General features: G+C 53.6%; 1 protein-coding gene across 4 annotated transcripts in view; it reads right to left on the minus strand.

The window, feature by feature from the left end:
* Positions 1–13,252, minus strand: part of SLC6A6 (solute carrier family 6 member 6) — an 83,086-nt gene that overhangs the window by 33,824 nt on the left and 36,010 nt on the right. For all 4 annotated transcript variants that reach the window (XM_032316063.1, XM_032317448.1, XM_032316790.1 and 1 more), the window contains 3 exons: positions 8,581–8,823; positions 6,526–6,660; positions 5,290–5,524 (listed from right to left, as the gene is read on the minus strand). In XM_032316063.1, coding sequence (XP_032171954.1) covers positions 5,290–5,524; positions 6,526–6,660; positions 8,581–8,809 — 599 coding nt within the window. In that variant the 5' untranslated portion in view covers positions 8,810–8,823. Of the gene's footprint in view, positions 1–5,289; positions 5,525–6,525; positions 6,661–8,580; positions 8,824–13,252 lie in introns of those variants that run through there.

A 13,252-nucleotide genomic window follows, 5' to 3' on the forward strand; every position in this document is an offset into this window, starting at 1 on the left:
CTGAAATGACCCAGACTAAAAAAAAACAAAAACAAAAAACAAACAACAACCCTGGGCCTGAATCCCTTTTTCTGATGCCACCCTGGGGACCAGCCACCCGTGTGCCTGGTCCTATGCTGCCCTTCACGAGGGCCCCCAGCATCCCAGGCTTCCTGACACTGCTCATCCAGAGGGAGGAGACCCAGAGGTGAGCTGCATTCTTGTCCAAGAATAGTAATGATTCATTCCAGGGTGGGATCCAAAAGAGTCGCCTGGACGTCTGTTGTGAGTCGGCCGCCCCGCTGCCGTCCAGCCAGCACTCAGAGATGTAAATACGTCCTCCGAGTGGGCCAAATCGTTTCCTTTTGACTGCCGGCCAGCCATTTATTGGCCCTGGCTCTTCCCTGGAGACTGGCGGAGGCAACAATTATAAAAGAGCCCGTCCGCCCTGAGCATGGGGCCACACAAGGCTTTCTCCACCGCCTCCTCCTTCCGACAGCTGCAGGGGAAGATTGGCTGAGCACGGCTTGTTTGCAAATATGACTCATTTCTTTGATTCTAATAAAGTCTAATGATACGTGCTGAGCTCCCGGGGGGGCTCGGGAGGAACCAGGGAGGAAGGAATGGCTCCGGCCTGATGGAGGGCATGGGGCCAGATTTGGCCCCGCCTGCCTTCCAGGGCTGGGGTGAAGCAGGACCCTTAGGATAGAGTGAGGACCCCAGAGGAGGGACCAGCAGGATGAGGTTAACCAGGGGCACAAGCTCTGTTTTCCATCAGAGCAACTCTGAGTCGAATTATAAAGCCAGTGTGAAATGACTATCTCCGGGGGCCCCGGTGGCTTTCACAGGGCTCTGGAAGAGGTCATCTCACTGGCTCCTGCTGACAATGGTGCTTTAGCATTACAGATGGGGTGGGTGTTGTGGGGGGGGGACCATGCCAAGAGGGGACCCCCTGTGACCTGAGAGTAGGTCACACACACATGGCACAGTGTTACCTGTGACCGTGGACCTGTGGCTGGTGGGGACACAGACCCCAATGTCAGAGATGAAGGCTGGCAGCCGCTGCTTGTGTAACCTTGGGCAAGTCACTTAACCTCTCTGGCCCTCAGCGTCATACCCAATAAGCCATGACTGGAGGCCCTATCCTTAGCATGTCACTCTTTAACTTGTGCCAGACTGTGACCTCAAGGTTCAGAGAGGAGGTGACTGCCCTGAGGCCATGCAGCGGGGACTTGTGGGGGCCAGACAGAGGCAGTGTCCCTGCTCTAAGGGAACTGGACATCACCCATACTCTCTCTCAGCTAGTAAAATGAGAGAGGGGGAGGGCAGCTGGCAGGGATGATCAGCAAATTTCTTCCCTGTCCACGGGGCAATAAGGAAGTCTCAGCTTTCACAGCACCTTGTTATTCTGATTCCCAAGGAGTTCCCAAACACCCGTCGGTCATTGGTCCACCTTAAGGACTTACACGTCTGCTACAGGTGAGAAGTGGACAGAAACAATGGCTGGGGCTGGGCTCTGGCTTGAGGGATGTAGAGAGCAGCCTTTTGCAAGTATCCTCACTGCTCTGCTGCCTAACCTGGTACTAGTCAATGACACCTCAATAATGTTCTGGCAAGCCTCTCCTAATGGAAACCCCAGAGCTAGGCACTAGAGGGTCAGTGGCTACTCTGGGTGGAAATCCTGTAAGCTGTTTCACCTCAAAGGGAACCCAGACCCATTGATGGTTGAACCCTCTGAGGCCCTGTATACTGCTGGTGCTTAATGTATGTCCTATTCTCTCTCCCACTAGTGTGTTCCTTGAGCAGTAGCAAGAAAGCAGATTGTCATGTCACTCACCTTCCTGTCTACCTTCCATGGCTCCCCCTCTGGAGAACAAAGCTCAAACTTACCAGGCTAACATTCAAGGCCTCAAACCTTCTCCTGGCCCCATGTGTCTTATCCTCTGGCCAGACTCATGCCTTACGGTCCCCAAACACTTGCATGTGTTCAGAATGCCATACCTCTGTGTGGGCTGTTCTTCCTCCCACAATGTCTTTTTGCTCTCCTTTTCAGCCTAGTGAGCTCCTAGTAATGCCTCAAGCCCAGCTCCTATGGCCCTTCCATTTGCAGATGAGGAAAGTAGGCCACAGAGGGTAGTTAACTTGCTGCACCAGGCTACACAGCCATGTGGATGTGGACACAGAATTCATAAGAAGAATCAGCATCCAGTGAGCACTCACTGTGCTGAAACACTCTCACTGAATCCCCACTGGCTGAGTGAGATCATAGTATTGGGAAAGCCACAAGAGGGTTCTGAGCTGAAAAATGCCATGTTTGGATTCAGCTGCAAGGGCAAGGCAGGGGAGAGGAGTCCAGTGCTGGGGCCTGGGGGAGTGATGCGGGGGGGGGGGGGGGGCTGTAGTGTAAGTGGGGAGAGGAGCCAGACTTTGGGTGTACTTGAAAGGGAGAGCCCAGAGCATCTGGGAACTGGATGTGAGATTTGAGGTGGGCAGGAGTTTGGGAGGATTCCCATGTACTTCCCTACTTGAAGGGCCCCTGGAAAGATGAAATGCCAATGAGAAGCATCAGTCCCAGGCACAACGCTCATGGGAGCTGGTTATTCCATGTTAGTTCTCTTTCCTTCTCCCTTTTTCATGTCTAAGAGAAGGGAAGGCTCTGGAAGGCCAGGGACCAGGCCCTTCTCACCTGCAGCACCTGGCCCAGGGCTGCCCCACATTGAAGACCCTGGCCCACTCACTGGCCGGCCTCAGCCTCTGCTCATGCAGGTGACGCGCCTGGTCTCCTCAACTAAGCCTGCATTCCAGGCTCTTACTCTGTGGACCCTGGTCTTCCTCAGGGTTCCAAAAAGATGGCAAGTTATTTGTGGATGTTCAGGTGGGCTTACAAAACTTGGCTAAGACCCAAAGGCTGGAGTAGGAAGCAGGCAGGCGGCCAGCATTCTGTGGGCTGAGAAGCCCATCCGGATCCTGTGGGCCCTGGGAAGCTGCCTGTAGGCCCAGGATGTTTTCAAAGATAAATCCTGTCTTCAGGGCATTCAGGCCAGGAATGGTAGCCTGGGAGCTCAGAATGGGGATTCTGGAAGGCAGGAGCTGGAGGATCCCCAGGAGGGCTGAATGTAGGGGACAGGTAGGTGAGAAGGCAGGGAGAAAAACCGGATCGCCTGAGGATCTCGTGGTTCATGGGAACCCCTTCCCTAGAGCCCTCAGGCCTGTGAGACCAGAGATGAGCCAGGACAGCCCCATTTGCAATGGCGGGGGTGGAGCGGGTGGGCAAGGGCATTTACAATGGGCCACTCCTTAGTCTCTCTGAAGGTCAGACGACCTGAATTAAATGTCCCTAGAGGGCAGTTGGATCCACTATGAGGGCACTTAACAGTAACAATGGCCCACATTTCTCAAGCAGCTTCTTGGGGTTGGCCATGCTCAGTCTCGTTCAGGTAGGGCAGCACCACAAGGCCAGGTGGGCAGTGTGAAGATCTCCCCAAGCACAGGTGAGGTCACCAGGGCCCAGAGGGGCAACAGCGCCCGGTGAAGTTACAAGTGAGGGCCCAAGGTTTCAAGCCCAGGCAAGCCCACCCAGGCCCGAGGCAGTAAGGCCTCAGGAAGGACCCAAGTGGCTGGCTGGGTGCCGTGTCCTGGGCGGGGTGGGCCGAGGGTGATCAGGCCGTGCCAGGAACAGCCTAGGACAGACAGGGCTGTGGTTTCAGGACCCATTCAAGTGAGAAGAATGAGGTGCCCACACTTCTTTGTCTGTAAACTCAGCTCTCCAGAGGGTGTGGCACGGAGAGGGTAATGAATGTTCTTGTACGTGCTCTTTGTCTGCGGGTGGAAAATATGTACACACCAAGAATAAGCCCCTGTTCAAGCAGACCCAGGGACTTGTGAGCATTGACCTCAGGCTTAATGACAGGGACAGAAACCCCCTAGATTGAACCCCCACCTGACCCTTGCTTGCCTACAATTTCCCGGCCCTGGGCCCTCAAGCATGGCTAGGACCAGGGGGCAGGCCACCCCCTCTCCGTGGGTCCATTTCCGGGCCGGGTTCTTGGAGGTGGGGAAGAACCTCGGGAGCTGCAAAGCTGACCCAAATGACGATGAGGGGACCACTCCCTCCCAACCTTAATACTGTTTCCTGTCCCTGGCTCTCGACCTCATCACTGGGATCATCGGGGCCATACCCAGGTGCTGAACCCCAAGTTCAGCTCATGACGAGCAAGGAAAAGTAACGCACGAATACTTTTCGATTGGCCTCTACGCACTATGTTCGATGGACTCCCCCGTATGTCAGCTAAGAGTTACCCAAACATCCCGTTTCCACATTCCGCCTTCCTGATGTCTGTCCTACATCTATACTCCCACAGACGCTGACATCATCATGGTCAACTGTAGAAAGACCTACAGTTCTCCATTCCTCTCCTAAGAGACAGAGCCTCTCCCCCCAACCTCCTAAATCTGGGTTAGTCTGTGGCTTTCTTTGGCTGATGAGACATGAGCGAAAATGATGCTAACAAAGGTTTGAAAAGAATCTTTACTGCACAGAGGCTCCCCCATTTGTGGTGTGTGGAATGCTGAGCCGCCTGTGAACAAGCCAGGCTAGCCTGCTGGGTGATGGGCCCCATGGACCAGTTTGCCCCTGGCCCTCCAGCCAACAGCCAGCTAATCCCCAGAAGAGCTATCCTGATGTCCTACAGCTGCCCGACCCACACAGGAGCCCCACAAAGAAGGAAAGAACTGCTTAGTGGAGCTCAGCCTAAACTGCCAATCAGCAGAACCAGGAACCAAATAAATGGTCGTTGTTGAAAGCCAAGTTTGGGGGCTACTGTTACACAGCAAAAGCTAACTGATACGTATTTTTCATTCTATTGACTCACCTTTTCACTTAAGTAACTACGTCAGCTTCATATACCCATTTTTCCTCTGGGCAATAGGTTTGATGGGTTAACTGTATTTTTTCTAAAATACACTAAGAAAACTCTATCATATGCAGCAACAGAAGTACATATACCTGCATACAGGTGTAGAAATGATTCATTCCCCTCATCTAACAGTTAAAGAAACTGAGGCTCAGAAAGGGGCAGTGACTTGCTAAAGGTCAAACAGCCAGTAAAATGGTGGCACTGGGATTTGGTTCCAGGCCTGTCTGAGACCAAAGGCATGGATTTATCTCCAGATCCGCACCCTCCTTCCCCCACCCCACCACCCATGCCAAGATAGTGACAAACACATTCCTGGGGAGAAGCTGAGGGAGTGGGCTGTCTTCTCTGCCCCCCCCCACATCCTCCCCCCTTCCTTCCATGAGGCTGGCCTTACTCCCAGAACTCGGTGACAGGCGAGGTGAAGTTGCTGGCGCTCAGCGTGACCCACAGGCTCTTGTTCTTGCGCATAGTGTCTTCCATACACTGGGGTGTGTTCCAGCTGTGGTTGCAGTGTGCCCAGGGCAGCTCCGACTGGAAGGACTGGAACAAGTAGTAAGTGGCCCAGGCCAGGATGATGACATAGTAGATGTTCAGGAGGGACACGATCACAATGGAGGCATAGCCGATGCCTGTGGGTATGGGCAAGAAAAAGGAGCATCAGGAGGGAGGCCAGACCCACTGTGGCCACATAGACAACCCCAGTATCCCTAGGCCTGGGGCTAGAAGGGGCCAGAGGGCCGGAAGGACGAGCAAGTATCGGTAGATGAATGGATGACTGGACGGATGGATGGATGGATGGATGCATGGATGGATGGATGGATGGGTGAAAAAATGGATGGTCCGATAAGCGGGGTGAGTGGAAGGATGTATAGAGGAAGAGGAGCTCAATGACTGGATGGCCAGGTGCACAGATGAGTAGATGGATGGTTTCTGGTTGGTTGGTTGGAGAGACAGCCAAATGGATGGATGCTGGATGGATGGATGGATATCTAATTTGTTGATGGATGTATGGATGTTGGTTGGTTGAAAGGTTAGGTAGATGAATGTATGGATGAATGAGTAGATGGGTATAGCTGGAAAGACCGATGGCTGGTCTATCTAATGACTAATGGGAAAAAGTGTACTGGATGGATGGATGGATTTATACAGATGAATGAATGAACAAACCACACATCCTCCCATCCTTGCCAATTATAAGCATAATAGTGATTATTTTATGGGTGCATACTAGATATCAGGCACAGGACTAAATGTTGTAATAATAAAGCTACCAATTCGTTTGGAGCTTACAGCGTGTATGAAGCTACTTTTACGTAGCTCTGTCATTTTGTCTTCATAGCAACCCTATGAAGTAATAAGCACACAAGGGGATTAAGTGGGACTTAAAACCGTCCAGACTCCTGATTATGAGCCCTTCTCTTCTACACTACACGGCTGAGCAGCTGCAAGCTCATCAAACCAACAGAGAGGTGGGAACAGCCAAGAGAGACTGAGCAGCTCCTGTGGGCAGCTGCATCATGGAAATAAAAAAGTGGACTTGCATGAAGCTCCAATGTACCAAAGAGTAGGTGCTCAATAAAAATGTGCTGGATGAACACCAGGCCCCAAGTGACCTCTGTCCCATACTCACCAGAGAACAAGGGGCAGATCTTTTCCCAGCAGGTGATGCCGCCTTCAGAGGTGTACTGGCCTATGATTACCTCTAGGAAAAACACAGGCAAGCCGCCGCCAAACAGGAAAATAAAATATGGTATAAGAAATGCACCTGTAGAGAGAGCAGAGTGGGGTGAAGGTCAGGTTGTGTCTATTACGGGGGCCACTCCCAAGCCCTCTTGGCCAATGAGATCCAAGAGAATGAGCGAGGGACAGGAGGGATGGAGGCCAAAGTCTTGGACCCGCTGGAAAATTCTCCAGGCCTTGCCCATCTGTCTAGCTGACATCACCCTTCCAGTGGGTCTTCTCAACCTCCCTCAGATGCACCAGGTGATTTTTAAGCCTCTGAGCCTTTGCTTATGCTGTTCCAACTACCTGCCTGCCTTCCCCGCATCCATCCATCTCAAATACGGCTTCCTCATTGAAGCCTTCACCTGTCCTTCCCAGGCCCGCCCAGGGCAGGAAGAGAAGAACTAGTGAGGAAGGGTGCAGTGATGAGAAGCACGAGGGGGGCATCTCCAGCTTAGGGTGGGAGCCAGGGGGAGGAGTGAGGGCCAAGAACTGGGGTGAGCGCACCTACCTAATGTCCGCTAATGGCTTTGGCGGGTCCATAAACCCTTTGAAACTGTGGGCAACTTGGGTCTATGGCTATGTGCTTTGTTCTGGGGAGCTATGGGACTCATCAGAGTCCCAAAGGTGACTGAGACCTACGAAAGGTTAAGAAATCAGGCTCTATGGGGTGCCTGAGTCATTAAGTGTCTGCCTTTGGCTCAGGTCATGATCCCAGGGTCTCAGATCAAGCCCTGTATTGGGCTCCCGGCTTGGCAGGAGGCCAGCTTCTCCCTCTCCCTCTCCCCTTCCCCCTGCTTGTGTTCCCTCTCTCGCTATGTCTCTAATAAATAAAAAACATCTTTTAAAATTAAAAAAAGGAAAGAAAGAAATCAGGCTCTAAGGCAGAATTTCCCAAAAGCTGGTTCTCCTAACTTGGGCTACTGCAGCACGCCACCTGCGGCCGTTCGACCCTCTGACTGCGGCCATCATGAGCACTGAGCCATTCCTCCCTACCCGGGTCTCTTGGAGCCCTCTCCTGCACCAGGGAGAAGGTCTCGCCCAGTCACGTGCTGCTGGACTCTGATGCCTCCAAAAGGAAGAAGATTCTAGATCACAACCCTCAGCACGCGTAAAAAGCAACAAAACAAAACCCAAACCCAAACTGGCCAACTCACTGAACACCCAGACAGAGTCCTTACGTTTTTTAACAATCATCTTCAAAGGTGGTCAAAAAGAGACAAACTTCAAGGTGTAAGTTCTGGGGACATGACGTACAGCATGGCGACCATAGCTCATAGTGCTGTTACTACGTGTCTGAAAGCTGCTATGGGTGTAAACCTCAAGCTCTCATCACAAGAAAAAAATGTCAGAAGTATGTGAGGTGATGGGTGGTAACTAATAACTGTGGTGATCATTTAGCAATATACATTGTCTATCTACCCGTTACACTGTACACCTTCAACTAGCGTGTGTTACACGTCAATTATATCTCAGTCCAAGGGGAGAAAATTTTAAATTAAAAAGAACTAAAAATATCTCGACTGTATTTTTTTTTCCCCTGGGTATCTTTCTATCATGGCAAATGATACTGGTTTTCCATTTACCGGGTGGTGGGGGGGCTGGGGGAACAAAGCTTGCTTTTGAAGCACCTTCAGATTAAGTTAGAAAAAGCCCAAGCAAAGGCACATGGATCTGGGGCAATCTGTGGGAAACATGGTTCTGGCCTCTCTGCCTCCTGTCCGAGGGGATCAACCAGCTGGTCAGGGAGAATCAGGGACCAAACCAAGGTTGCACAGTAAGACCTTGAGGAGAATGTCACCTGATTCTCAATCGTGCTCACGTCTGGCCTCTTAGGTGGTGTGGGATAGGGTGGGCATGCAGAGGTCCAGGTGGGGGCCTGGGAAAGCGGGGCACGGAGAGGCCCCTGTGGTCTGGCCCCTCCCTCTCCTCGATGGCCACTCTCTGCCCAGTCCAGCCTTACCTCCACCATTTTTGTAGCAGAGGTACGGGAAACGCCAGACGTTGCCCAAGCCGACGAAGCCGCCAGCCACGGAGAGCACAAAGTCGATCTTGCTGGACCACTTCTCCCTCTGAGGCGGCTTCCCCTCAGCCTCATCTTCTGGCCGCGTGCCTGGGCTCTTCCCCGGGGAAGGCTTCAGGATGTCTTTGTGAAAGTCTTTCAGACACTGCAGCTTCTCCTTGGTGGCCATGTCCTCCTCGCTTTCTGTGGGGGACAGAACAGAGACCAACGTGCACTCAGTAAGGGACGGCCTGCTCATCTCTGGCGCATCTCTTCACCCGCCCACGGGCTGGTGGGCTCTGACCAGCCCAGGCCTGTGGCAAGGGTCCTGGTCCTGTCTGTCCACTGCTCTGACAACAACGTGATTCAGACCCCTCTGGGTGACCAGGGACCTCAAGAGTCAGAATTGACAGGTTCCATTCCCCAGGCACCTGCTCAATAGAAGCACAGGGACCCAATGCTGGTCATCTCCAAATGTCACACCTCATTCCACACCTGAAGGCAGAGAAGTGTGACACCTCCCCCACCCCCCGAACCCTGGCATCTTCTCTACGAAGTATGACACACTCCGGGCAATTCTAAGGTAACTTCCCCAAAACAGCCTGCCTGAATTTTCTAGCAATGAGCAGATACTGTCTCTGCATCTCACATTTGCCTAGAAAATGATGGCTCCCATTTCACTCCAGACTCAGCACAGTGCCTGGCCACGGGAGGCGTTGGTTCTGAGCTTCTAAAGAATGGATAAACATGAAACGAGTAAGGGATGGGGTTTCAGGCTGGAATGGGAACCATATTTGAAAAGGAGGCTTCCATCAAAGTATGGAAAATGGGTATTTCTGAAATATATTTGCAATTCATTAACCAGTGACATCTCCACATTTATGGGAAAATGCAGGTCAGTCTGTCTGTCCATCCCTCTCTACCCATTCTCTGGAGCTTGCTCTAACTCCTATACCATCCAGGCACCCTTGCCCTCTAACTCCCTGTTGGGTTCAGCCCCCAAGAGCTGTTCAGGCCCTTAGCCCACCCCTGAGCACGGTGAGTCCCAGCCCTGGGGAAAAGGCTGCCCTTTGGGGCTTTACCCCCACATGGCAGAGGGCCATGGGAGACAGCTGAACTGTGGAGCCACAGCTAGTGGGCCTACCCACCTCTCTCTGAGCCTCAGCTTCTTCATCTGCAGAATAAAAAGCCTGCAAACAAAGGTGACCAACTCGTAGCCAAACAGCCTGGGGTCCCACTTGTCTTCATGACCCACACTAGAGGCCGACACTGATGAGCAAAGTGGAAATTCCTAGGTTGTCTCAAAACATGCGATGGGCATTGGGACACCCTAGGTTCACACTCCTTACAGGAAACCATCAGCTGGACCCATCACCCAGGCACACCCGGGCCAGCTTACCACCCAGCTCACAGGACAACTCCAGTGGGGATCTGAGTCTGCCTTATCAAAGGCTTAGCACCACCCAATCATGTCTTGTTCGAATCCTTGCTTCCTTGCTAACAGTCTCCCAGGCCCGACAAGAACAGAGGCTCTGTGGGACAAGGACCTGTCTTATCTACTGCTGCGCCCAGAACCTGAGGCACAGGAGGAAAACCGATGTGGGGGGTGCGGATGGTGCCCAGCGTGGGGTCCACAAGCAGCAGCGGCTAAGCACAAACTCCAATGCGCCAGCCTCCGCGCCCTGCCCTGCGGAGGTGGCGGCTGGGGCAGGGCGCAGCGGGGGCTGCCTGCGGACCTGGGGTGTGCAGAGGGAGGATGGGCTGGCCTGGCCCCAGCAGCCGGGCCCATGGGGGCCTTGCTCGGAGGAGCAGACGCACAAAAGCTCAACAGAATCCCCATTTCCCCCACGCCTCCTTCCTCTCCGTGGCTCGGGGTGGGGGACCCCGATTGTTTTGCTATCTGGCCATGAGCAGACCAAGAAAAGGCTTCCTGGAGCCGCCGGGTGCTCGCTGAGCCCTTCCTCTGTCTCCTGGAGCTCAGACTGGCGGCGGCATCCGCATAGCCTTTCTTTGCCCTGCTCCCTCGAGGCGACGTGGGGGTTCGGCCAGGCGTAGGGCTACTGTAAAAATAGCCCCAGCGGCCAGCATTGTTCCAGCATTAATCTGTGCAGCCCCCGATGGTTATCTGAGCGGCCCATTGTGGGCCGGCTGGATGGGAGCATAATTGGAGGATGTGGGACTCAAGTCCCTCCTGATGAAGATGTTTTTCAGGGAATGACCCCTGAACCTCCTCACCAAGAGGGTCGGTTCCGCTCTTTCAGGCTCCCCTTGGATCTTGGGGCTACAAGGCACTTCACAAGGTCAGCCAGGAGGAGGGGGGAAGTGGCCGGCTTCTGCTCACACAGGCAGCTGGGAATGGCGAAAATCCTTCCCCGATAGGACACGAGGAGCTGGGGTCTGCTTCCCTGAGGCTACCCTGAAAGCCCTCAGCCTGACTGGTGCTCAGAAAACCCTGCAGAAGCCCGGGAATGGGGCTAGCAAGTTCCCTGAGACCCTCTGCTCTGGGCTCTGGTTTCCCATGAGGAGACACCTCCAGCCCCCTCTCCACTCGGGACCCCATCTTCCCCATGTCTGTGGCTGAGCCAGGACGGGATGTGGGACAGGACTCAAATGGGGCAGAACTGGGGCCTGTCGCATGTCTGGCATTATGGGGGTGTCACATGCAGGTGTGCATCCAGGGATGGGTCCTTCTGTCATATCACCGGTCTCATCCATCTCTGCCATAAATTCACCCCCCCCCCCACGTCTTCGGGGAACACACAGCTGGCAGCAGCCCTGCCTCTGGCTCCTTCCTTACCCAAGACTCACTCATGCCTTGATGAGGCCAGATCCAGGCGCAGGCATCCCACCTCCCTCTCAAGGAGAACTTACTCCAAGCCTTTCTGGGCTGTCTACCCAGCCTCATGCCGGTGTAAGCCCACTGCAGAAAGCCCCTTGGCTTCTGTCTCTTGCTTCCTGTACATTCCCAGCATCCACCTGTGTCTCTCTGTCGCCAGGGGAACCATCAAGGGGTCCCTGACGGCTCCTGCCTGGGCATCCATAGCAGCCTCCTCCTAGTCTCCCCACTGCTACACTGTTACCACCCGCGCACCCCCCCCAACACTGTTCTCAGCACAGCAGCTGAGGGCAATATCTAGAGCATAATCAGACCAGAATGCACCCCACCCCCAACCTTCCACCACTCTGGAAGGAAACACAAACTCCTCCATGCAACCTAGCCCCCAAGCTCCCCATTCTCCCTTCTCCTTGGGACACCGGCTCCACAGAACTGCTTCCGTTCATCCCACACCTTAGGCTCCCTACACAGTGCTCCAGGCCCTCTGGTGGCAGCCTGACCCCTGTAGAAATAAGAGTGTGAGCCCTGGGCTAGAAGCTGACAGCCACTTCCTGGCTAGGTGTCCTCAAGCAAGTTACCCAACCTCTCTGGTCCTTAGTGTCTATAAATTGGGCATAATCATGCCCATCTCATGGGACTGAGTGGGGGCCCGGAATGTATGGAAAGTACTTAGAACAGCATCTGGCAAGCAACAAGCACTCCTTAAATGGTAGCTGCTGTTGCTGTGAAGTGTGTAAACCTGGTGATTCACAGACCTGTACCCTTGGGGCTTATAATACATTATATGTTTATAAAAAAAAACTTTTAAAAAACGGTAGCTGCTGTATTGCTGTTGTTATTGCTGTAATTACTGGGGCCCACCTTGACCTTGGGGTGCATGAGGCCTCAGTTCTACTCAGGGTGAGATCAGCAAGGCCCAGGAAGGCCAGCGACAGTCCTGAGGTCATACAGCTGGTAGTGACAGTAACGGTCATGTGCCTGAACCTGCAGCTCTGTCACCTACCTCTCTGCCAGCGCGTCCCCATCTCAGACGCCACCTTCCCTGGAGTAATTCCATCCATCTCCATGAACTGACGAAGAAGCCCCCCGAATCCCCCGTCACCCCACCCCACTACGCAGTAAGTGCTTAGGAACAAGACCCCCCTTCCCCCACGGCGTTCCAGCAGCCCGCTGCCTTGTCGGCCGCCGCCAAGGGCTGTTTTCCTTGGCGCCAGTCCCAGGGCTATTTTGTAGCGACCGTGATACATAATTCCCCATTTTAAGAGCTTCCTCTTTGGTTATTACAGCGAGAAGCGATTAGAATCGGCATTAGAATCCGCTCTGACACAGAGGCTCCAGGATAAAGGCTCCCTCCTTGCCCAGCTGAAATTCTCTCCTTGTCTCTCTGCTCCAGGGGTCACGGCCAGAACTGGCTGTGCCTGAGGACCAACCTGCAGGTCACCTGATCAGCTCTGGCACGTCTGGGCACAGATCTCACCTTGTGCCTGCGATGTGAGCCAACACCACCGTGGATCTATCGGATGTTCCTTTGCTCTGCCCCGATCTACAACCACCGGATTTTTTGGTTATTGACTTTGTGCGGAGCTGTCAATAGTCTTCTATTTACTCCTCAAGCAGCCTTCTTGTGGAAAGGATTTTTTTTGGTACTGTTTCACCGATGAAGGAAGTTGACGCTCAGGCAGAGAAGCGGGAGGCCTGCCTGAGGCTAGGGACCCAGGAAGGCTGAAGTCAGAACTCCCATCATGATATGCCCAATGCCTGGGGCACGGGAGCAAAGTTTAGAAAGGAGGAGCCCTC

This window comes from Mustela erminea, chromosome 1 (assembly GCF_009829155.1).
Source record: "Mustela erminea isolate mMusErm1 chromosome 1, mMusErm1.Pri, whole genome shotgun sequence".
NCBI lineage: Eukaryota > Metazoa > Chordata > Mammalia > Carnivora > Mustelidae > Mustela > Mustela erminea.